The sequence below is a fragment of the Ambystoma mexicanum genome, chromosome 12 (genome assembly GCF_040938575.1).
Source record: "Ambystoma mexicanum isolate Mex_15411 chromosome 12, UKY_AmexF1_1, whole genome shotgun sequence".
Lineage (NCBI taxonomy): Eukaryota > Metazoa > Chordata > Amphibia > Caudata > Ambystomatidae > Ambystoma > Ambystoma mexicanum.
In genome coordinates this window covers 70762200-70788085 of record NC_090936.1, presented here as the reverse complement: position 1 = coordinate 70788085, position 25886 = coordinate 70762200, and the positions used below count along the sequence as shown (strand labels likewise).

At 46.2% G+C, this 25886-nt stretch overlaps 1 protein-coding gene across 1 annotated transcript in view; it reads right to left on the bottom strand.

The window, feature by feature from the left end:
- The window catches only part of ADAMTS20 (ADAM metallopeptidase with thrombospondin type 1 motif 20), a 779002-nt gene that overhangs the window by 478581 nt on the left and 274535 nt on the right, over nt 1-25886 (bottom strand). The window contains exons 8-10 of the mRNA XM_069628019.1: nt 19072-19177; nt 12510-12656; nt 7449-7590 (exon numbers count right to left, since the gene is read on the bottom strand). Coding sequence (XP_069484120.1) covers nt 7449-7590; nt 12510-12656; nt 19072-19177 — 395 coding nt within the window. The remainder of the gene's footprint in view (nt 1-7448; nt 7591-12509; nt 12657-19071; nt 19178-25886) is intronic.

Sequence of the window (25886 nt, the reverse complement as noted above, 5' to 3'; positions counted from 1 at the left end):
AGGTGCCCCTGACTGCTGGGGGGTGTGGGTGCTGGGGGACATGAGTGGGGGCCTGCTGGCAGGTGCCCCTGACTGCTGGGTGGTGGGGGTGCTGGGGGACATGAGTGGGACATGAGTGGGGGCCTGCTGGCAGGTCCCCCTGACTGCTGGGGGCTGGGGGTGCTGGGAGACATGAGTTGGTGATCATATTGCAACGTGACATGTGGCTTGGCTGAGGGGCATGCCCATGGTGGATGGGCTGCCTGCGGGACATGACCAGGGGTGCAGGGTAGTCCCCTGTGGTGTGGGCTGCTTGCAGGGGCCGTGGAGGGGGTAGAGGGAACATCTGGGAGGACCCACACTGCCAATTCATGTGTAATACTTCCCGCGCACCCCTGAAACACACGTACCCAGGCCAATCGCGTGTGAAACTTCCCACGCACCCCTGAAATACACGTACCCAGGCCAATCGCATGTGAAACTACCCAGGCACCCCTGGAATACACGTACCCAGGCCAATCACGTGTGAAACTTCCCGCGCACCCCTGGAATACACGTACCCAGGCCAATCACATGTGAAACTTCCCACGCACCCCTGGAATACACATACCCAGGCCAATCGCATGTAAAAATTCACGCGAACAACAGTTATACACGTACCACACTCGCACAGGCCCTTTCACGTGTGGAAGTTACTGCAAAACCCGTAATACACGTTCCCTGCTTGGCGTTTGCTGTTTGGCAGTCCGGTAAACTGGCCCAGGGTTGGCGCAGCCCTTTGCGCTGGATTGGGGATTTTGATGGCTTTTCCTTGCGCAAGGGCGTTCTTGGGGGCGTAACTGGCGCTGCTGCAGGGTCGCTGTGCCACTCTGCACTACGGCTGCTTTTGGAGGCTAAAATCCATGAATACGCTGTGCGCGGAAATCCATTTTAGTGCACGCGGCTGGCGCAGACATTCGCACGAGAACACTGTGCGCCAGCCGCGTGCGCCACTTTTGTGCGAATTTCTATGAATTACCCCCTTAGTTCTGTGTTACCCTTTGCCCTCATATCAAATCCAAAAAAGGCAATAAATGGCTGTGAACATCCAAGCACCGAGACTGCATTGATGTTGTTGACTCTTTGGAGAATGTTGGGGATTGGTTTGCCGCAATTGAGCCAAGCCATAAGCGGGTTGATTATGGTAGAACAGAGTAACCAAACCAATAACTAAGAGTAGAATGTACCCAAGATCTAAAACATCACAACATGCCCATTGTGGACTATGCCCATGCCCATAACGTATTGCTCAGACAATTGTTGTGTAGCGGCGACGTGGCCTCGATGGCCGTTGACATCTCAATGAAAGCAGAGAACACCTGCCAAGTGGCTGTGAGTGTGCCAATATATCAAGGGGTAACCTGAGATTTAGAAATCAGCCTAATTCTCATACCCATTGTAACACGAGGAATATTCACTATCATCTCATATGCCAGGTCTGTGGATCAGTGGACTAATGCATCCACTACAGGGGCCTGTGTTTGAACTTATGGTCACAGGTTTGAATCCTGGCAGGTCGACTCTGCCCTTCGTCCTTCTGAGGTCGAAAAAATGAGTATCATTAAGTTGAGTAAAAAACATCTGTTATGATATGATAGGTTATTAATAACGCGCTTAATACCCAGAGGTTTCTGGTTATCCCTCAATAACGTCAAGATGCCTCTTTGGGTTTAACGGGTGCTCTACAAATATACCAGTTATGTTATCTGCACTAATTCTGAAAAATCCTCCTATTCTTTGAGTTACGACACGAGGTGAGCGTAACTTGAGAAGTGGCTCTAAACCAATTGGGCCGCTGTAATCCTCTGTACATAGGTCTACTTACACATATCTCTAAAACCGCTCATAGTAGTTCAAACTTCAGCACGCGCGTAGGTTGCTACTAGGACTAACACAATTGGACCGCTCCTTTCCAGGACTGAAAACACCCGCCTGCTTCCCTATGGAAGACAGAGAGCACTTTAAAGTCCTATATATTGTCTGCTTGACCTTCTGGAACAAGAGCCTGGAATAGGTTATCGAGGAAACTCATCTTTAGGAACCTGCTCGGGACATGAGATTTGCAAACATGGACCACATACAAGCAGTAACAATATAAAGAGGAAGTAGATTGGGGGTGATTGGAACCAAACCTTTGAACAACCGCTTAGAAAAACTTTGACTAATCTAAAAACATTTTCTGCACTTTAGGAAGGTTTTAAAAACTAATCTGTTCTTCTGAAAGCCTTCCTCACCTGACCGCAAGGTACTCATGAGTACTGGGAGTCCCTCTGGCTTCCAGAGAAAATAGCACAGGATGTTCTGTGTACCCTCAGACTTCTTCAACAGAGAGTGAACCTGTTCTCGCTACCTCACCCAGCAATTATTGTCCAATCCACAATGAAGTACAGGATGTTCTCCCTACAATTTGTCTTTGCCTTCTATAATGCTCCAAAGCGGTTTAATGCTGTGTGTGGTGTCGTGTAAAACTCCAACAATAAATAACTTGTTTTTATGAATTTATTTTACATGAATGCACCTACCTCGCAGTAAGTTCTACGGCGCCTGATGCGTTGATGGTGGGATTTGTGTGGGTTCCTGGTATTTTCCTATAATTTAAGTGAGGCGACTTCTGACGAAAGCATGCCGATGTTCTATTAGTCTTTCTTACTGGGATCCATGTCGGTTCCTCGTATTTTTCTATCGTCAAAGAGGAGAGCCCCCTATTGGATCAAAGTTGAGGTTTTGGCCCTGGAGGGAATGGGAGCCTTCTCAGAGGATGATGATGGAAATATTCAAGTTACAACCTTCTTATGGTGCTACACCATGCACATTAGTTTACCACACAAACATTTTTGCGTTCTTCCATGGATGTCAATTCACCAAAATGCCAGGGGAAGGTGAAGTGACATCACATAACTAATTATATCACAGGATGTGACATCACATGACTTTTGACTGCACCAATTTTATGGGAAGTAGTTCACATCTTCTTTAACTCGATGATATCACAGGAAGTGAAATCATTCAGGTAAAGGAAAAGCCTCAGATTAATTAAATGCAAAGTGGTTACAAACAGAGAGCTGGGAATAAAGTGTTAACCAGTCAGAGTGCAGCTTGTTGGTTTAAAAATTGATTAAAATGAACAGGACCTTTAAGAGATGTGGATGATACCTTTGTTAGGCTAACTAAGAGACCTTTCTTGTTCTGAAAGCTTGCAGACACAAGCATGAGCTAGCCTAATAAATAGTGTAATCGCCGCAAAATCCTGCATTGCTATATTTGGTGAGAATCGCTGCAAAAGGTTACTTAAGATGACAAAATGCTATCTTATTAACTGTAGTTCTTCGGTGTGCGAGACAGGCATGGTATCAAGAGAGACACAGACTCAAAGATTTTAGTTTCAACACCTATTTACTAAGGTTCCTCGATTGGTAGAATGCCTAACTGACCCCCAACACTTAAGGGATGGTTCCTTAACTGATGCTTCTAAGGGACATCGAAGTCTGAAAGTCCAAAATAAAAATCTGCCTGTGACTAAACGTATGCTTGCCCTCACTCTTTGACAAAATGTGTTAGGAAGTCTCTTAAAAGAAAAATATAGTGGTTCAACAGAAAATATAAAACCAAGGTTGGTTTCAGGTGACTTTCTCACTAGGTGTGGGGTGATCAGCTTCACAAAAATGAGTTCAATCAAAAACCTTGAAGGTCTGAGTTTATCAGACCTTCTCCACAGTTCTGGTCACAGTCACTTTCAAATGTATTAAGTTCTTTGGGATTCCCTTCCCCAAGCTTTACCTCTTCCAAGTTCCAAAACACAATCAAAAGAAATATACATAGTTCCTCTCCAAGCTTCTCGGGGTTCCTTTCCACAAGCTTTAACTCCTTTAGCATCAAAACCAATAAGTATTCAACTTTGTTAGGGCTCTCGGGGTTCCCTTTCCCAAGTTTAGGCCCTTCTTCCCCAAGCTTCAATTTCTTCAGTATCGCAAAATAAATCAGTCTTCCACTTTGTTAGGCCTCTCAGAGTTCCCCTTCCCCATGGGTAGGCCCCTCTTGGATTCAAACACAAGTTTAGCTTGTCAGGATGTACCTTTCCTTTAATATACATTTCTTTCATATACATTTCACGTGTGGGGTGCAATCTGAGACTTTCCAAACCGCCAGGTTCTTTGCACCCTGCTCAATCGTCTCCGTGATAACCTGGGTATCACTGATCAGGCTCTGGCCTGGCTGACCTCCTTCCTCTCTGATCGACCCTCCCAGGTACAACTTGGGTCCTTCCTTTCTTCCATCTCCCTCTCTTACTGCGGATTTCTCCAAGGGTCTAACCTCTCACCCTGGCTTTTCAACCAATAGCTGGAATTCTCACCTACTGCATTTCCATTTTCTGCTCTAACTTCCAGTTCTATGCAGATGACACACAACTCATTTTCAGGCTTCCTTCAGCCACCTCCCCTCCTTCCCTCATCTCTGATTGCCTAATCGCCATTTAAAATTGGTGTGCCGCCAATGATCTTGGTCTAACTGCCACAAAGACCGAGATCCTCCTCATTGACACACCTTCTCCATCCTTTCCCCTCACTCTCTGCCCGGCCTCCCTTGGCCCTCCGCCTACCCCTACCTGCGAGGCTAAGAACCCCGGGGTAATCTTTGACTCCACACTTTCCTTCTCCGCACACATCTCTGACGTCTCAAAAAAGTCAAACTTTTTACTGCACGTCCTCAGAGGTACTCTGCCTTTCCTCTCCTTCCCCCAGAAGCTCACTGTCTCCCAAGCTCTGGTTCTCTCTAGGTTGGACTACTGTCACAGCCTCTTTCTAAATCTTCCTGCCCCAACCCTCCTCCCAATACAACTAATCCAGAACAGGACTCCGAGACTTGTCCTTGGCCTCAAGCCCTGGGATCGTATCTGTCCAGCTCTGAAATCCCTTCACTGGCTCCCAGTGGACGCAAGGATTACATTCAAAACCCTCTGTATTGTCCACAAGGGTTTCTGGGCCCTGGGTCCAAAATGCCTCCGACTATCCCTCTGTAAATACCTTCGCTCCTCTACTTCTTACTCCCTCAGGGTCAATCATTTTTCAAAGAAACGAGTTGGGGGTAGATATGTGTCTTCGGCTGGGGCCTCCTTTTAAAACAGCCTCCCAGCCACCTTTTGTAACTACCTTTTCCAAACATGTGCCCTGATGCCCTTGGGCGCAGGGTACACAATACAAATAAACAAATACAAATAAACAAATACAAATATACCTTGAGACTTGAGAAGAACCATCTCCGGTTCCAGAAGCACCTCAAGACCTTTCTCTTTGCTTCCTCCTTTTCCTCTCTTCTCCCCTGCCGATTTGTTTTCTCTCTCGGCACCGTGCACCTGGCCACCCTCTGTCATTCGGGCCCAGGTACCTGCTCACCCTGCCACCCTCCTGCACTGCCTCCGGGCCACTCCTTGCACTGAGGACTGTATCTGTACTCATAGAGTGCCCCTCCCACTCTTTTTCTGCACTTATCAGATATACCCATCTGACTAATCTAGCACTTGCCACTTGCTGGCTCCACTACTACTGTTTATTCACCTTTATTTATTTGACTTATTATTTATTTCTGTTCTCTGCTCTCCTCCACACTTTCCACTCCCCCCCCATGCACTTCCCCCTTTTCCCTTTTCCATGCACTTGCGCGTTCTCAATGTCACTGGGCCTAGTAAGATCGTGTATTTGTTATTCATTGTTCCCGTCCCTTTGCCTGGTGCGCTCGGAAACACTTGTGTATGAGCGCGATATAAATAAAATATTTCATTTCATTTCTCCTAGGCGTGACTACTCTGATCTGTAGCCCCTCTCTTTATTCCTTGCTCTATCTTCCTAACCTTTCACCTTCAGGTGGGTGCATCGCCCTTTCTTGCTCTCCTTTGTTTCCTTTGCTTTCTCGTGCACACTTGCACCTTTCTCTGCTTTGTTCTATCTGTATTGTGCCTCTTGCAGACTTTACACACTTTCCTTTCCTTAACGTGCACACTTTAAATGTCTTTACTTTCCTTGGCACTTTGGCCTGCCCAGCAGTTGCCCGGCACGCTACCCTTGGGGGCAACCCACTCCTGCACTATTCCCTTACCCCCTCCCCTTGCACTTACCACCTTTTCATGCACTTGCACCGTAGGATTGTCACAAGGCCAATATAACCGTTTCTGTTGTTTTACTTTTTGATTTCCATGTTTCCCCCCTCGCCCTTCGTGTCTTGTGGCGCCTGGAAACACCTGTGTAAAGGCGCCATACAAATGCCCAAAAAATAAATTAGTACATTTGCTAGATCTAGAAATGATATGAAACATGCTGCCCCACATGATGAGGAGTAGTAACGATATGTCATGTGCAGCCTTGTCTCAGGAGGATAGCTCAGGGGCAATGTGCTCGCCTTGGAAGCAAAACGACACGGAGCAACACAGGTTCGATCTCCATGTCTGCGCTTAGAAACTTCTGGGCATTAAGCGCGTTATAAATAATCATATCATATCAGCCAGAAAGGCCCAAGTGCTGTACTCTTATTTCAGGCCAGCTAAAGCATTATAAGTCAGGTATTGCATTAGGCCAGAGTGCACTAAATGGGGATGTCCAATGTCCATGTTAATTGATCAGTTCTGAAATCCTCTCTCAAGTACTTTATAACAAACAAATAATGCAAGTGCTGAGCTGTTGAAGTATTGCTTAGATATTGGGACTCATTATGAGTGGAACGTTGCAGGTAAAATGCAGTGGTATTACTGTATACTGCTGCTTTACCACACCGCCCTGCCACCACACTGTATTACAGTTACCTCCACTTAGTCCAGCGGTGTTACCGCCGGATTGCAAGTGGTGGTAGGCGATGTTAGTCCCCATTAATTGGAGTCCATGGGTCTCCATGTGGGATTTCGCTAGAATTACTGCAGCGGTAATTCCACCAGCGGTAATTCCTCAGAAATGTGCCAGATTTATAGAAACGAGAAGAGATGCATACAATGGATTTCCCTGGAGGTAATTTGCATATTCGATGATCATTACAAAAAAGCGGAATCGGATCCACTTCTCTGTGGATTCAGGCATCCAGCTCCAGACTGAACAAATCCATGTGCAAAGGTCTGCAGGAAAAGACTGCTATTAATACACGAAGGGCCTGATTCACAGAGCGTTTCCTCTGGCATTGCGCCATTATAAAACGCTTCTGCGAATCAGGCCCTAAATGTTGCTGAATTAGGGCGTTTCTTTGGCCTTCAGATTCAGTTTTTTTGGAAATGCTTAGGAGCGCCTGAAACGTTATGTAAATGTTTTCAATGTTTTAAATTTCTAATGACTTTTATGTCAATAAAGAGAATCAATTATTTGATTTGATCTGGAAAGTACATTTTGCTTAATGTTTTAATCTTAGTAGCAATCGCTCTGTGTAGGACAGTGAATGAAAGGGAAAAGATGTCTTACCAAGTACGGGCAGACTTGCGACCCAGGCCCAAACATGAGCTCGCACTGTTTGTTGACGTCATAAGTGATACCCGGCAGCTGAAACGAAAGGTCATAGGTTCTTCCGCTGGGCTTATCCAATAGGCATTCTCCGTATCCAGTGCTAAGGAAAACACATTGAAATAGTAGGTTACTCTGGTTATTGTGCTATTAAAACTTTACTCTCTTTCATTGATCAAATATTCATTACAATACAGTCTCGCGTCCTAAAGTTCAGATTCTCTTTGTCTCATAGGCCAAATGAACAGCCTTAACTTGACACAGCATTTCAGCAAGATGGCGTGGGGAGGAGCAACGTCCATTTATGTAGTGTTAGAGGCCAAGGCGGCGTCCCCAACCTCCCGTGTTTTCATCTCCACCGTCAAAAGGTGCACGTTCTGGTGTAAATCCTGTGGCGACATAATGTATGAACAGTTTCCCATGGAATTACAGTAGGGTGGCACTGTCACAAAACAATATCACATACAATGTTGACTTACAATGGCATGAGCATCCTGTAGTAAGTCAGACATAGAAGAAGGACCAGAGGACATGGTTCAACAAGTGAGTTTATTGTCAGGAGTTCTCACAAATAAACACGGTCGTCTGTACAAATCTGCTCTGACCTCATACTTGCCCTACCACTATAAAAAGAAAGAAGAGAGTATCTAAAGTTGAGCTTAGGGAGGGGTTACTTCCCCTTTTCGATAATTTAGTGGTTGCTGGTTTTCTGACCCCCACCAAAGATTTCTTCCGGTATCTTTCCTTCAGTGTCAAAGTTAAATGTCTCTCGGCTGTCCTTTATGGTTACAAGGTCCTCGTCACATAGTCCTAACTATCTTGGTTTTATCCAGTCTCCGGGAAATCTCCTCTGGACCTGGATAGGTCGGTATTCACAACAGTAACACAGTGCACTCGCTGTTCTTTCTGAATTGTTCACCTTCTAAGCCTCCTGTAGGCTACGAGCCAGCGCAGTCCTGGTTGCTTTATCCTTACGCTCAACCCTTGTGGGGAGTCTGGTTTCTCAGCCCCGGGTGGGTTACGTGCTGGTTCACCCCTACTGTGGTAGTCGCTTCTATCACCCCCTTCTGGGCTACTCCAACTATCAACCCGGCGTGGGGTGTGGGCCGATTCAGCCCTGTTTTGTACCCTTTTGGGGTATTTGGCTATGCAGCCCAGCGTGGGATAATGACTTTCTGACCATTTCTTCAACTTATTTCTTCACCCCTTCGTGAGATATTTGGTTTCACAGCCCTGCATGGGTTTGTGACTTTCTCAGTCTTCCTTTTCTCAGTTTCCTCTCCCTTTCATGGGATATTGGGCCTTGCAGCCCAGCGTGGGCTTGTGGCTTTTTTTTAACCGTTCACCCCCTTGTGAGAAATACAGAATCTTAGAAAAACTGAAGTGTAGAGGGGCACTCTAATAGTGTCACCAATGTGAATTCGGGTTATAATGTTTAATAAAAGGGTAATTAGAGAAATAGTAAATGTATTTAGGTGCCACAGATTGAGCTACAAGATCAATTTAGACATTTAGAAGTGGACGGTGTCGATGAAGTGGACGGTACGGATGAAGCGGGTGGAACGGATGAAGCGGGTGGAACGCATGGAACGGACACGGGAACGGACAGAATGGACGGGAACGGACAGAGTGAATGGAGTGTATGTAACGGATGGAGTGCATGGAATGATGGAGTGCATGGAATGATTGAAACGGATAGAGTGCATGTAGCGGATGGAGTGCGTGGGACGGAACGGATGGAGTGCATGGGACGGAAGGGATGGAGTGCATGGGACGGATGGAGTGCATGGGACAGATGGAGTGGATCGATCGAAAGGAATAGATGGATCGAAAGGAATGGTTGGATCAGACTGAGTGGATGGACCAAATGGAAAGCATGGTGCGGATGGAACGTATAGAGTGGATTGAACGGACAGAGTGGTTGGAACAGACAGAGTGGATGGATAGAACGGATAGAATAAATGGTTCAGGTGTGTGCCCGATCTCATGGTCCTTACTGAAAACCACATCTCATCACCACGCTTACTCTCTCCTATTCACCACCACCCATCTACAACACAGCGATACTATGACACATTCGGTATAGCTGTTCTCATACGAACACCCGCCACATAATCCACATCATCCTAATTAAACACAGCTGGCTCAGCACACCCACTAGCCTATGCGTCTTCTCAGGCCTAGCGCAGCCACAAATCAGTCTGGGTATTAAGCAAACAGAATGAACACATATTCCTGATCTCCCAACCACCAAACCTACCGCTAAGAAGCAACTATCATGCAAGTGCCTCACCAGCTGCACACACATCCAGTGCACCCACGCACCGTCTCTCTCTCTCTCTCTCTCTCTCTCCCTCTTTCTCTCTCTCTCTCTCTCTCTCTCTCTCTCTCTCTCTCTCTCTCCCTCTATCTCTCTCTCCTCCCCCCCTCTGACTTGAGCTACGGTTCCCAAGGGTGTTCAACCTACCAGCACCTTGAGATCATACCAATGATACATAAGGCGCTATATAAATGCAAAGTAACATAACATAAAGAAAAATGAGTTGCACCTTGTACAGTGAGACTGAAATCTGTGCACACTTTAAGGCAAGAAAATGTAGTTTTTAATGACTAATACAAGGTCATTGATTTTAAAAGACAATGGTAATCAAATATAATGAATGAAGTCACAATTCTCCATATAATTCGTGGTAAACACAAGAACGTAACAAAAACATTTACATTGATACAAATGATATGTTTTGCAATTTCTCAAACAATTTAAAGTGAAAAGAAATCTCGTAAGCTCAATCATTGTTTCAGAAATGAAGATATACACTTGGGTGAGGTGGCGGTTTCTAACTGTATCCTTTTCTCTCAACACGATGCGTGTTGCGCTTTGCTGCCCTTCATCAGGTATAACAATTCATAAATTCTGTGAAATAGATAAATACATTTAATACTACGTGTTTTGGTAAGTGACTATTATTGTACCTTCTGAATCTAAGATAACTTATGTTTCGTCACTATCCGGAATCTTAGAGATGCCTCTTGCCTCTGCGATAGTTAACACGTGAGAACATGGATGTTTCAGTCTTCTCTCAAACCAAGTTGGTAGAGTCTGGGGATGATTAAAAATAAGCTAAATAAAGCTTATTATCGAGTTAACCCCATACTCTACCAACTTCCTATCATATACCCTTGACAAATTTACAGTAATGTCTGTCACATAGCCTCTCTATCCCTGATCTTTCTTGAAAATTCCCATTTAAATTCTTGCACCTTTCTTCAAAGGAGGTACCCCTGGGCCTGTTTCATGAATACTACTTCTCATCTGTAGCTTGCCTTCAGAGGATATGGTATGAAACATTTTACCCAGAAATCAAGAGAAGATGTCAACTATTTTGATAACATACGATGCCGCAAACATGGAGTTTTCTGTTGTCTAAAGTTTCCTCTGTCACGCTTCTTCCATTCCTCTGGCACTCCCTACCAGTTAGTACACTTTTTTGATATTGAATAAAGTGGTGCTAAAAAGTTTTATTTGGCTCATGCCCTCCTATATTTCCCCAAATCTTTTCTCTCCAATTTCATGACTTTGCACTTGGTTTGGATTGAATCTCTTACTTGCTCTGCAAATCTTTGTGAATCCGGCCGGGCATTTTTTTTTCTTTCTTTTAGCAGAGGCTGCAAGTAATATTCACACCCGGGAAGGATGCTCAGCCAATCAGGTATCTGAAACAGCGGGCGAGAATACACAGTCTCCACCTGCTGTTTTCAGCCTCCCGAGGCCCTTCCACGGGTGGCACCATCTTTTTTGGGGGAGAATGTGGGCAGGCAACAGGGAGCTTCCCCATCCACCCAAAACAAACCAAAGCCTTTCCCCACCCTCTCTCCCCTCCCCGCACCCCACTTATCTGCTACACCGGGGCTTTGCACCACCTTCTTTGTTTTTTATTTTCCTTGGAAGTTTGGTGTCGCGCAATAAGCACAGCCAATCTCCTGAGAAAAAAAATTAAGTATTTGTACACCGGGCAAACTCTGGCATGCAAATTGCAATCACGCCCCAGCAGGGGGACGCACATGGCCGGTACCGGCCCGCAACCGTTGCAGAGGCCCCCACTTCGCTCAGGTCGGCCAGAGATGGTGGGCCGTTCCCAGCCATGCACGCCCCCCTGCTGGGGCATGATTGCTACATTATATTGATAGCATGAGGCACTGCGCATGGGTCAGGCTACCCTAGAAATGGAGGAAAGACCATTCCTGGCACTATTTACTATAAGTAGCATTTCTTCTATTTCTAGCAGAGGGCTGGCCTAGCCTATGCTGGTAATAACAATACAAATCTAATTCTTGTGTGAACTTCCCCCTTCAAGAAATAGTATTTATTGTACTTCTAGCATTGGGCAGGGCTCTGCTGAAAATAGAATATATGATATTAATCTAACATTGCCTATTAGTATAATTTTCCTGGGATATATATATATAGTTTTTTTTAATATATTTTTGTTTCTAGCACATTTACATGCTAGAGACAGAACCCTTTTACTGGCATCTGAAGCCCACTGGCCATTGCAAGGTCATGCCTGGATGTGTGATTTGGGGGGGGTCATTGTAATCTAAGGGGGAAGACCTCCACAAACACCCATGGGTAGACATTAAGATGGTTGCCTGGGTCTTAAATATTAGTTTAATAATTAGTGATTATGTATTGGTGAACGTGCCGGATATCAAAAGTCATTCATGAACGAGGACACTTCATCTTTGTGCTCTTGATCATCCAATAGGAGGGCTTGGAAATAATGTCCAACTAGTGTCACAGTGAAATTAGATACTAAGTGACAACAGAGGATAGCTACTAAGTGAACGGAGCGTAGCACAGGGGCAACACGCTGGTCTCGGAAGCAGGCCCACACAGAGCCATCCCGGATCCGCGTCTAGAAACCAACCTCAGGTATGGTATTGGGCGCGCTATGAAAAAACCAATTAAATAAACAACAAACATGTTTAACAGTCTAAAGGGGAACATCAACCAGTACTTACTCAAGGAATTCCGTGACATATTTCTGGCTGCATTTTGACCAGGTCCACGGACTCGTGTTGTAATTTAAAGTTGGGGCCATCACATGAAACTGATGCTTGATTCCAGCTTCCTTGCATTTAGGGTTGTCATCGTGAGGCATGTTAAACCTAAATGCAAAACAGACATTACATGAAATCTCGTTACTTAGTCATGGCACTAAGGTATTCTTCTGGCATTGTTGGGGTTCTCGTTCTTGATTTGAAAAACCCTCATGAGTCCTTCTCTGCTGTCCAGTCTGGATGACCACGAGCCAAATTGAGCTGGTCTAAATCAGAAATGTGTATTGGTATCTTGTTTGTTTTACCTGCGCTTGGGAGTTATATCCCAGAAATATTACGCTGTATTCTTTTCCGTGAATGTTATTTTATGATGAAATTAATTCGAATCAAATATTGAAGTTTTGAATATTACATTTTAAATATTATATCTATTCTTTTAGTTTATATGTGTAAAGGTTTATGCTAAAACTATATCACATTAAATAAATGTAAAAAATCAGAAATACACTTCTTGCGCCGACTTTTCCCACTGATAGTGGAGCAAAGCAACTCTGTGTAGAAAATGATTATTTGTACAAAATAACTACATCACAAAATATTAGCAGATTTGGAGCGAGGAACTAAGCTTTCTGACATCAATAATCTCACAACTGTAAACACGCTTGCCATGTTTATTATTCTAAGTCTGCAGTGCTAGGAATGTGACATACACTTTCTTAATGTATTTAGAATTTGCACTTAGAATGGCACAAACCTCTCTGTAGCAGTTAGGGGGTTACCTAGGAACCTTTTCTTGTGAATTCTTTACTCCCTTAAGCCAAGCTTCTTTCAACTCAAATTGCTGCAGAAAAGACTTCCCTTCGTTGCCAATGGCAATCGTAGGCTAGATACGCTAACTTCATTTACGCACTTTCTTAAAATCATACTTATTTCATCACATATTGCTACAGAAAAGTCTCTGTTTTGTTCCCTTTAACAATCACGGCGCCATTGTAGGCTCGCGACAGCAATTCGTGGCAAACGCTCTCTTTGCCAACTTACCCACCAAACCAAGATACTTCAGCTAGTGCAAAATGCTGCAGGGCTACCTTGTCGCCGCAAATCCCTACCACTCCCCCATTCTTGAGATACCTTCACTTACTCTCCAGCAAACCTCTCTGCCTTAATTCCAAATAGCTCAACTGACCTTCTCCCAAATATCTGGAAAACTGGGTCCATCCTTAGGACCCTCCCATAGACCCCCACCATGCAAAGCGGGCGCATCTGCAAGTTCCACCATCCAAGCACCAGGCTCGGGGAGACCGACGATTCTCAATGGCTGCTCTTTCTCTGCGGAACTGTTAATCCCAGTGACTGTTCTTCTGTGTCCAGGGGGGGCCGCCTGTTGTGACCTCCCAGAAGGCTATGTTCTGTATTGGCAGGCCGCTGAGTTCATAAGGCAAGTTGGCCAGGAGTCACAGAGGGGTTAGCATGTTCCCCTCCATGCTGGTGGAGCTGGAGTGTGGGAGGTTTAGTGGAACCGGTCACTAGTTGTTGTTATGGTCAATACGTACAATGCCACAGAGTCTCCGTTCAGGAAGGCAGTGAACGGGCCAGACAAGTTTAATGACTGTCTTTTTCCAGACAACCTCGGGCAACTCAACAGACTTGAGCTGGCCGTCTGAGATGGTGTTTTCTGGGAATCCATGATGGGGAACAAGAGAAGTATATCATTGTGCAGCTTTACAGCAAAATGTGGCAGCTGTAGAAGTATTCCAGTGTGGCAGCATTAGCGCTGCCAATAGTGCCACACTCATAATGTGGGATCAGGGAATAATGTCCCCATACATAATGTCGCGGGAAAATCCACTGGCAACCTTTTATATGGTGACATTATCTATGGGGAGGGGTTGCGGGGATGTCCCCTGCTCCCCTTGTAAAAAAAAGAAATTCCCAGCAAAAACAGGCGACTTTTTGTCAGGAGACATTTTTGCTGGGACATTATTACATGGAACCTATAATGTGACTTAAGTCTTTATTCATGGTGAGACGGTGGCACGCAGGATGAATAAGGGCGTGTTCTTGAAGGCCGGCTGAGGCCCAGGCACCATGTCTGAGTTGAAGAAGATTGCTAGGGGGGTAGGTATTTATTTTGACTGGTAGGTGGGTGTAAAACTGTCCATTTTCGTCTATTACTTAAATTGTGGTCAGTGCACAAATCGCCCTAAACCTCACAGCATAATGTGCCTTTTTTTTGTCAGTAACATGTTTATTAAGATTATTTACAGGAGGGTTATGGCAGTGCTCTGTGTTTCTTTGTATATGTGTGTATTGGTATAATGTGGCATTAATGAAGCGGCCATTGATCACTATAGCTACCACCCCCGCATTGGGTGTGGGGGAGGATACAGGGCCGCCAATGGCCCGCAAGCCCTGCCGGCCCCCCGACGTGAGTGTGATACCTATTCGCATTCCAGAGCTTTGTCCAGGGTGCGAACAGTTTTCATGGTTTTTAGTTTTTTTATTGGTATGTGGCCACACATATATTGTGCTAGCCCAATGCCCCATAAAAAAATAAAACAAGATGGCCACTACCATAGAACATAGTCCCTTTTCTATTCCTATGGCTTGCTGTGGATGGACAGACAGGGAGTGGCAGCTGGAGCAGGAAGCACAGGGCCAGCAGGCAAGTGGGTGGGTGGCGGGGGTGGAGATAGGGTGGGTCTGCGATACCATGGCGGCCTGGAGATGGTGGGATTGAGAGGAGGGGACAGGAAGAGGCAGGGTGAGAAAGCGCAAAAAAATGGCACCAACTGGGGAAGGGGCTCAGTGTGGCTGGTGGAACACGGCAGGACACTGGCAGTACGTCATCACATTCCAGCCACCTGATTGGCTGAGCGCCCTTACTTGGGAGCAAATTGTCTTTAATGCTAATTGTGCCGTGATCTTTCTCTTCTGAAGAATTCGGTATCCAATGATAGAGTCGCAAAGGAAAAGGTCGCCAAATTTGCACTCCCAAGAAAACCAAGCACTTTCCCCAAATATTCTAGGACTGGAATTTATAATGATAAATAATACCCACACTAGAATATGTGGGGGAAGGCTTTTAGGGGTCCAGGAAAAACAAAATCACCTACTTGTCGACTTTTCCCCAGGCTACATTATCCCATAGAGCCAAGAATTCTACATTGGGAATTCCTTCATTTCCATTTGTGCATTTCCCCTGCAGATGAGGGAGTAGCAGCTTCCCTAGCACATTAGTTTCCATGAGCTCGGGGGAGGGATGTGCTTTATCAAGGGCAGTGTTTAGACTGCTTAGCAGTGGGCTTTGTAAGGGAAGCAGGAGAGTCTGACAGAGTTTCTTTGAAACCCTCTAGGACAGGGTCTGCAACCTTTGGCTCCCCGATGTTTCGGACTGCAATTCCCATCTGCCTATTGGCTATGCTGGTTACGGATGATGGGAGTTGTAGTCCAAAACATCTAGAGAGCCAAAGGTTGCAGAGTCCTGCTGTAGGAGGATGGAATGACAGCCTCGTTTGATAATAGGCTGTGCCCCACCTGACACAGTACAGACTGGGGCACAGTTGCAAACAGCTGCACATAGAGGCAGGCAACGTGCATCTGCACTGCCTTATCCAGTCTCATGTCCATGCAGGTGCCTGAACCCCAAAAGCAAGTGGGGCTGGGTCTGACTCCAACCCAACACCCATTTCCTACCGGGGGAGACATTCCCCTGTTACTTCCCAAGAGATGCCATTAGCACACTGAAGGAGTCTGGTTGTCCTGTCTGAAAAGGTATAACGTACGCTGAACCCACAGCAATCCAGTGGCCAGGGCCATCATGTGATGTGAACCCCAACTTCCTGAGCAGGAAATGGAGTAGGAAAAGACAACTGTGCTCTCTTATGTTTGTTTAAAGTGTAGGAGATGTATTGTTCTTTCTGCAGGAGCCGGAACAGAGGATGAAACCATCTACCGTTTTGCTTTTGGGGTTGGCGTTTAATATACCAGGAGACACCCTAATGTGTAGATCTTACTATCTTACCATTCTGCCAACCAGGCTCATCCCTTTTAGGACCTCCTGACACATGAACCATGCACATTCTGCATAGGCCCCCTAGAATATCAACCATGCTCATCCATTTAAAGGCCCCCTGGCAATCAACCTTGATCATTCTCCATACAGACCCCTTGGCACCTCAACCATCCCCAAGCAGACCCCCTGGGAAATCTCCCATGCTTGCCCCTTGGCACTTCAAAAATGTGTATCCATATGCTGACCCACTAGCACAACCATTATTTTCTCTATACAGACCCCTGGCACATTAATAAATGCTCACCCCTATACAGGTTCCTTAGCACACCAACCATGCTCATGCCTATATAGACATTCTTGAACATTAACCATGCTCATCACTATTCAGGCCCCCTAGCACATTAACCATGCTCATCCCTATTCAGGCCCCCTAGCACATTAACCATACACAGACCACTAGCACATCAACCATACTTGTGTCTATACAGATATACCATGCTTGGGTCTATACAGACCCCGGCACATCAGCCATACTTGTGTCTATACAGACATACCATGCTTGGGTCTATACAGACCCCGGCACATCAGCCATACTTGTGTCTATACAGACATACCATGCTTGGGTCTATACAGACCCCGGCACATCAGCCATACTTGTGTCTATACAGACATACCATGCTTGTGTCTATACAGACCCCGGCACATCAGCCATACTTGTGTCTATACAGACATACCATGCTTGTGTCTATACAGACCCCAGCACATCAACAATACTTAACCCTATAAATACCCCCGGCACACGAACCCTACCTATTCCTATACACACCCAAAGCCACATCAATCATGCTTACCCCTACACAGTCCGCCTGGCACATCACCCATGCTAATCCCTATACATAACCCCTATACATACCCCCGGCACATCAACCATGCTCATCCCTGTACCTACCCCCCGGCACATCATCCATGCTCATCCCTGTACCTACCCACGGCAACACATCAGCCATGCTCATCTCTGTGCCTGCCCCCAGCACATCAGCCCTGCTCATCGCTATACCTACCCCAGGTACATCCGACAAGCTCGTCCCATTATAGACCCTCTGACACATTCACATCAGTCGGGGATCACAGATGATGAGTGTTTTTGTTTATGATGTGACTTCGCTAAAACTAAGGTGGCTTTGTACTCCCCGGGGCATCCATGGGAAAAACGATTCAATGAACACTGCTCTGTCCTTGTTCATTGAGGCTCTTTTCATCAGTCGTCTTTCTATGGACGGTTCACTATTCAAAACAAAACCTAAGCTGCAATTCTGTAAAACACATTTACGTAATTAGCAAAAGTGTGATAGCCAGTGATTGAAGTGAGCGGGAACGGTTGGGAGAGGTGCTCCTCTACTTTTTTTTAAGTGAGTTTTACTGTTCCTATACTTTTATTTTCAAAAGAAACCATTCCGAAATGGTTTTGTTTTAAAATAAGTGTAGGAAGAAGTTTAAACTTGCCCTTTAAGTGCACTACAATGAACGTTGCCTTAAACAGCAGGTGCATGTGTTTGGTGGTTTGTATTGTGGGTGGGGGCGTGGTGATGGGGTTTGTGGGGAGTGGGTGCAGGCCAGCAGGGAACATAAGGGTGAACAGGGCTCGAAAAACCCCCACTCTACTTTGCGATCAAGCGCCACAAGGTAAATAATGAGTGCACACTCAAAAGTATTTGTTTTTGAAAAGTATATTCAGAAAAATTGCCCTATATGAGACACGTGATTCGGCGAATCCATCGCCTTTTTTAATCAGGGCCGATAGGTGCAAGTTATGAATCAAGTCTGAGGTTGTTTGAAGGTTTTCATGGGATAAATCCCGCCTCGCAAGAGGTGGCCTTCGTCATAAGCGTCGACTTCTTTTTGTACACTTCGACCACTGGTGACAGCCCCTCTACTGAGAAGTACCAAGGCCAAATACATGTTGCATTGGAGGCTCGCGCTCACGATGGTCTACAGTCATGTTTTAGCTCCTCATGCCAGACCAGAGGAGACATATGCACGACCCCATGAGTCTGCTCCAACATCACTTACAAGGTTTCTGCCTGTTGGGAATCAGCAGTGAGATGTGGACGCGGCGCGGCATCTCCCAAGGCACAAAGAGCAGGGCCTCGAAGTCTGAATTCCCCTTATAACTTAGGGTGAAACCCCCGACAGTTCAATTTTTGCCAAAGGTGTGAGAGACCAACTGCTGACACCGAGCACGGCCCGGTAACCTGCTCTCTGTGATGGTGCCCACGCCGGAGGGCCTACAGCCCTGTTTTAGCCCTCGGTTCCACCGCAGAGGAGAAATATGCATATGTAAATCCGTTTGGCCCCGCCCAGCGGCGCAGTGCACAAGGGTTGAAATGCCAGGCATCTCTCCAATTGTTTGAACATTTTATACCAAGCCAAGATCATTAACAGTCCGAGAAGACAACAGAAACAGCTGAAACCCTACCACTATTTCAGAAACGCCTACTGTTTACTTACACATGCCCCAGTTCATGGGCTATCGTGAAGGCTGCGCTTAATCCATTTTCTTCACTTATTGAGCAGCTGCGATATTGGTCACACATTGTCCCCAGTTCTGCTAAACCTAAAATAAATCACAGAAAGCGTTAGGAAAATAGAATAAGGGTTAATGTTTACCCTAAAATGGTCTAAAGGCTGGCAGATGACCAAGTAGCTATAATTACATTTTCTTGGGTCCTATTGGATCTCCACCCAGAAGATACCAAAAAGACTTGTGAGATTTCCTAACCGTGCCCTTCTTTTTCACACTTCTTTTTTTGTCTTTGCAGGTTTGTGAATATGATATTATGGCAAAGAGAGAGACCTTGTAAAAGTTATTAGTTACATTTTCCCCTTTATGGACTTGTGTCGGCTGCCAATATTGCTCAAATACACTAGATTTTGGTGTCTGGTCATTGCATCTAATGCCATTCCATCGAAATGTTTCCAACTAAAAAATGTCCATCGAATGCATATTTTTGGGGGTAAATGGTTAATTTTTGTTTAGGTGCATTATAAAGGTTAAAAAACAGGGGTTGGGGGGAGCCCCCGCAAAAAATAAAATGCTTTCAATGCAAATTGTTTAGACGGAAAGAATTTGATGCAAATGCATGTCGATGCAAGGAATTTGAAGCAATGACCATAAACCCTAGATTTGTATCTATACATGATGGTTTATTTTGTTAAATAAATATTTTTTTGTAAGTGACCGCCAAACACATGTTTTAAGTAAATGATTACAAATGCTACTTTGCACAAGTGACAGAACACTTCTCATAACTAACTGCGTGCGAGAATGGCTACATCTACAGGTTTACGTAACATACATGACATCTGCTTGATCAGGAGATTGACTATAAGGACAGAATTATGTTTTTTACTGACGCACGTAGGCCTCAAGGTGAAGGAGCGACGAGTAAACAAGAGGCGTACGATCACATAATGTATTGCGACTGGGTTCCCTGCCGCAAATAACCACAGCGGCAAACCAGAAGGACTCGGATAACAATGGGGTCACGGTATATACGTATTTAATCAAACGAAAGGAAAAATGCCTCAATGGTCCTAGCCCTATGAGGATGATGCCCTGCCTTTGAAAACGAAACTAAGGGGGGTTGTCGTAGTCCAAAATAAAGAGTCCTGATTCCAAATTCCTGACTACTAACAGGCCCTACTACTCTAGATAAACCTATCTGAAAAGAAAAGGAGGCTTGCACCACGGCCTCGGCATGGGCATCTGCCGGGCCAGGCTACACCACGGCCTCGGCATGGGCATCTGCTGGGCCATGCTACACCACGGCCTCGGCATGGGCATCTGCTGGGCCATGCTACACCACTGCCTCGGCATGGGCATCTGCTGGGCCATGCTACACCACGGCCTCGGCTTGGGCATCTCCCGGGCCAGGCTACACCACAGCCTCGGCATGGGCATCTGCCGGGCCAGGCTACACCACGGCGTCGGCATGGCATCTGCCTTATCTCAGTCTCAAAGTTCTTTTAGGCTATTATTACACAGTATCCAGTCCTTGTGTATAGTTCGTCGATTTAAATATAAGTATCTTATATACAGTTCTTGCTTTCACCCTCTCTATGAAAAAAAGATAATGCCTCTTGCTTTAAATTCTTCGCTCTTTACAGCTTGTTAAATCCCTCCAGGATGACTTGTGTATGCAGTTTCCTTTTTCCCACCTTCGGTGTGGTGCGGGGACTCCCCAAAGTCCTGTAGCTCTGTGGTAGGACTGTGACCTCTCATTTCAAGCACTTTTGTACATTTTATTGGCTTACCCAGCCTGGATACAGATCACATGCATTCCTTTGGCTCCCTGCTCCACAGGACGTCTGTCTATGGAATTCTCTTACTTTTTGCAGCTTCCCCAGCCTTCGTAGATAGTGTTTGTGTTCCTTTCACTCTCTTTACATGTGGTCGTATGCCTGCTCCATACTATCAGGCTTGCACGCACATGGTGACTTCTCCAGATTTGATATTAGCAACACTCTCATTCCAGATTGCATGGGGTTTGTGCTCGGTACGGTTTCCCACTGGGAAAGGTTTTGGCCGACTCTGATTCCACAGCTTCTTGCCTTCGTTAGAGTCCTCACAGCGTTTGCCTCTTCCTGCTCATCTCCTTTGGACCGGTGCTCACAGTGTGAAGCTCGGAGACTCTGGCTCTTTGCTTGTTTCAGGTTTCGGCGTCGGTTGTGGTGTGGCCGGGCCACCACTGAGCGTTTGTGGTCGCACCACCAGAAAAGATGGTTTGCTTTCTGTCTAGGATCCTTTCCTGCTCAGAGCCACCTGCTTTGTCAGCATTCCCGCTTTGCAGCCTCCAGTTTGAGGGACATACTCCCCGGCTGGCTCTGTGGCTGTGCATAGCTCTGCCCCTCCAGGACATGTTTCCAGAAGCTCCCCTCTGCGTACCGTGATTCTCCTCCCAGCGTAGGAGGCACGCACAGCTTCCCCATTCACAGTTCTTATTCTGTAAACATACGTCATCACAGTCAGAAAAGGTGTGTCGTTCTCCCCTTACGGCAGCCCTCAGATCACAGTCAGCATTACCTGAAGCCAAAAGGGTGGAAGGAGGGTTTCTGGTACTTGTAGTAAAAATCTGAAACACTCAGTTCTTTCCAGTCCCATGTATGCAGACAAGGAAGTCCTTTCAGGGAGGTCCTCATTGGACTGAGAGTCCTTGTACCGTTGAGAGGAGTCACTCCCAGTGAGATCCCACTTGTCCAGACCCCTAGGGAGGGTACGGCAGAGTGGGCTCACCTCCCTAGCCTCATAGGGGGTAGCTCCCCAGTGGGGAGAAGGGATGCATTGTCCAGATTCGTCACACCACTCTGACTCTGCCTTGTCAGTCCAAGGTTGTTTATCGAAAATTACAAGTAGACAGTCTAACAGACTCTTGGGTAATGGTTAGGGCTAAGGGCATTCTTGAGTAATTTGGCATTCGGGTCGTCCCCCTCTTGCTCGACTTCCGCAGACTTTCCCTCCTTCCTGCCCCAGGTGTCCTTAACAGGTGTTAGTAATACTTCCAGCTGACCCCTACTGTCAGTCCCTGGTTAAGGCTATATGTGGTATCCCTAAAACATTAGCTAACTTACTCCCGAGGGGCTTACTAGCTTTCGCTATCCTATCCCACTTAGTATTCTAGCGAGTTAGGGAATGGGCCTTTCTTTCACCCAGTGTCTCTCACTGCATGCACGCTCATTCTCACCTGGCCCTCTCCTGCACTGCGTGTCACACCGCGGCCGTGGAAACTCTGGGCAAGAAAGAGGCGGTATTAAACCCCTCTACAGGTCTGCTTGACGCTCTAGTCGTTTTTGGACCGGCAGGTATATAAGGAGGCCACGCCCCCTGCGAGTCGCGTTGCAACTCGCATTAGTCGGTCTTTGGACTTTCGCCTGTGCTGCAGTGCCCCACTCACGAGACTTCCCTCGTTACTATTCTTCCCGGAGCCTTGTTTCTTCCCTGGTCTTCCCCTCTCGTGCCTATCCCTTTTTTCGCCTGCCCTGCCTCTTTTCCGGTCTTTCTTTCCTTCGCTTCTCTCAGATGTCGGTCAGCCTCTCCGCTGCCGCTTTTCCCGACTAAACTGCAGTTCCGATTGTGCTTTCTGGTTTCTGTTTCTTTATATTCTACCTTGGGGTCTAGCGGGCTCTCAAATACCCGTCCGCTGTGTTTTCGGAGCGGTCACATTCTATTCCGAGTTTCACCCACTTTCCGTTCTCTCTCTCTCTCTCTCTCTCGCTCTCTCTCGCTCTCTCTCTCTCTCTCTCTCTCTCTCTCTCTCGCTCTCTCTCTCTCTCTGGCTCTCTCTGGTTCTCTCTCGTGCTTGTTATCTTCAACTTATTGATTCCTCCGGATTTCTCTTGGTGGCTTTCCCTATTTCTTTCAGCCTCCTGTCATCTTACCTGTTTGCCCTCTGTTTGGGGTTGTTCCTTTGTACCAAGGGTGCTGCCGATCCCCACTCCCATACAGAGCATAAGCTTGGAGCTAACCCTTATCCAGGAAGATCAGAGACTTCTATCAGTTTTCATTTGAATTTTCAATTTCTCTTTTGATACACGACTATACCAGCCTCTCCAATCTTCACATCGGATCGGCCAATACCATCTGCTATTACACAGGGTTTTTTCTGCCATATCTGGCTTTTTCCCTGTTTGAAGGGACGGACTCCCTTGGGTTCACCTGACTGCCAGATCCATAGGCGGGCAAGGTGGCCTCGGGGGGAGACCGTCCCTACCTCTTCGAACGCAAGAAGGGAAGAAGGACTGTCAAATCGAGTGACGAAGGAGAGAATCCCACGAAGGAAAGAAGAAGGAGACAGAAGACATCAAACCCCACTGAAGATCCAGGTGAGGAGTCTCAGGGGGAAGGAACTTCCGCATACACTGACACTGCGTCTCAAGGTGTTCTACTTGTCACAACTCTACTCTCCCTCCGATTTGACACTCCGCCTTCCTACCTGCACCCTTGATATTATTTCTCTACTTCAGTCCTTGTCTCACCACTACCACTATCTCTGCTTACTTTGTTCCCCTGCACAAGCTCTAACTATGCTAGAGCCTGTGCAGCATGACAAGAAGAGCACGGACGCTGTATAGACATTTTGATTATATGATTTATTTAACACAAAATAAGGCCTATCTCTCTCTCTAACTATGGGGTGTTCTCTACCTACTTTACTAAGATGCACGTCAGTCTGAGTGAATGTGCAAAAGCAAGTCTGTCCGCTGTCCAAATCTCACCCATCTGACCCCACCACTAGTATAACTAAGTAAGGCCAGGAGAATGACTCCCTTCTTCTGGTTGCCCTGTTTTATCGCAGGGATTCTCTTGTTTATTATGGTCTACTCAATAAGCTGTGCGCAGATAGTCTTTCGTTATCCGCTGGATCAAGTTATGTAGTTCTTCTAGGTGACTGATAGTTTCCCTTGTCTCCTCTTTAGAGATTATTTTAGCTTTGTTTAGGCTCCTTTATTTTCTCCTGCAGGGTTTCAGACCCTCTATTCTGTCTTGGCTGATTAACTTCCAATTACATTTCAGCCACTCCGAGAGTGCTGTTTCATGTATGTGTCTTTTCCTCCTGCTGCTCGCAGGTTGGTACTCCCCAAATGTCTTTCTTTGGTATAGTCTCTCTCTGATATGTTGTGACTCCTCTTTTCCCAAGGTTCTGTTTTATGTATGGTTGGTACTCTCAAAATGTATCTCTCTCTCTCTCTCTCTCTCTCTCTCTCTCTCTCCTTCTCTCTCTCTCTCTCTCCCCCCTTCTCTCTCTCTCTCCCCTTCTCTCTCTCTCCCCTTCTCTCTCTCTCTCTCTCTCTCTCTCTCTCCCCTTCTCTCTCTCTCTCTCTCTCTCTCTCTCTCCCCTTCTCTCTCTCTCTCCCCTTCTCTCTCTCTCTCTCCCCTTCTCTCTCCCTCTCTCTCTCTCTCTCTCTCTCCCCTTCTCTCTCTCTCTCTCTCTCCCCTTCTCTCTCTCTCTCACTCTCCCCCCTTCTCTCTCTCTCTCGCTCTCTCTTTCTCTGGTATGGTCTTTTTCCTATCCTCTACATATGTGGTAACTTTCCCCTTTTCTCAAGGTAGTGTTTCATATAGGAATGTTCTCTCTCTGACTTCAAAGGTCTGTCACCTTAAATGTCTCTCTTTCTTATAATCTCTTTGGCAGTTCAACTTCCTATTACTATATATCACTTTTCAGGGTGCTGTTTCGTGTATAAGTCATTTCGTCGTGACCTCACAGATTTGTACTCCTTGTGTCTTTCTCTCTCTTATTGTCGTATATGGTTTGACCTTTCCCTTTTCCCAAGGTGACAAGCTTCCATCTCCATTTCTCTCCCCTTTTGTGTTTTGCTTATTTCTCTTTATTTCCTGTATACAGTTCTGGTTCAACGACTTGCCTCCAATCCATGTCTCATCAATACTGGGACAAGTTTTGTTTAATTTATAATGAGTCTCTGCAGACTTTTCCGATATTCCTATTCCCCCTATTACCTTCTGTCTTCAGGGATAACGTCGCCGGTACCTGCAGGACTTTGGAGTTTCTCTGTCCAGTGGTGTCTCTTTCTTCTGCGTTATGTTCTCTGTTTATGTTTATGTGCATGCTTCTAACGCACCAATAGCCCGCAGGCATCAGGGCGCGGGGAATCAAGACGAGATCAAATTCACATAATACTTTCCGTTTGACTAGGTCTGAAAGGTTATGATGGTAATGCACATACCATTGTAACAAGACAAGAAGGTTTTCCGCGATTTCCTGAAACTCAGATAATTCACTTCTTGCCGTAATGCAATAGGAAGCTTGTTCCAATCTTGTGCTGCCTTGGGAAAGATTTCCCTCGCCCGAGTACTCGATTTACACGGAGAATATTCAAAGTGCCCCTGTCTGCTGATCTAAGGTTGATCTCTCGGTTGATGTCACTGATGCCATGACCCGAGTTGAGAGTTGCTTTCTCCTGCGGATGGTAACGGTATCAGTGCACGGGCGAGCTGCCCACCACGTCTGCATTCTTGATCATGCCACCAACGACCTCTCTATTCCACCAGTACGGAATTGCCTGCAATTTCACACGCCGGTCTCCCAGCATTTCTTGCTCCGCGTCGAAGCTGATCTGGCTTACACAGGCTCTGCATTTATCAACAGCCCTGCTTTGTGCTGTTCTGCTACACACATGGGATTTCCCTTGCTTCTCTCAGCCTTCCGCTCTTTCTCAGCTTGCTGGCCTCTCCTGTTGGTTCTTTGACCCTTTATCCCTTTTCAGCCCCCTTGACATTAGAGACTCTCGTTTAAAGGGACAACCTC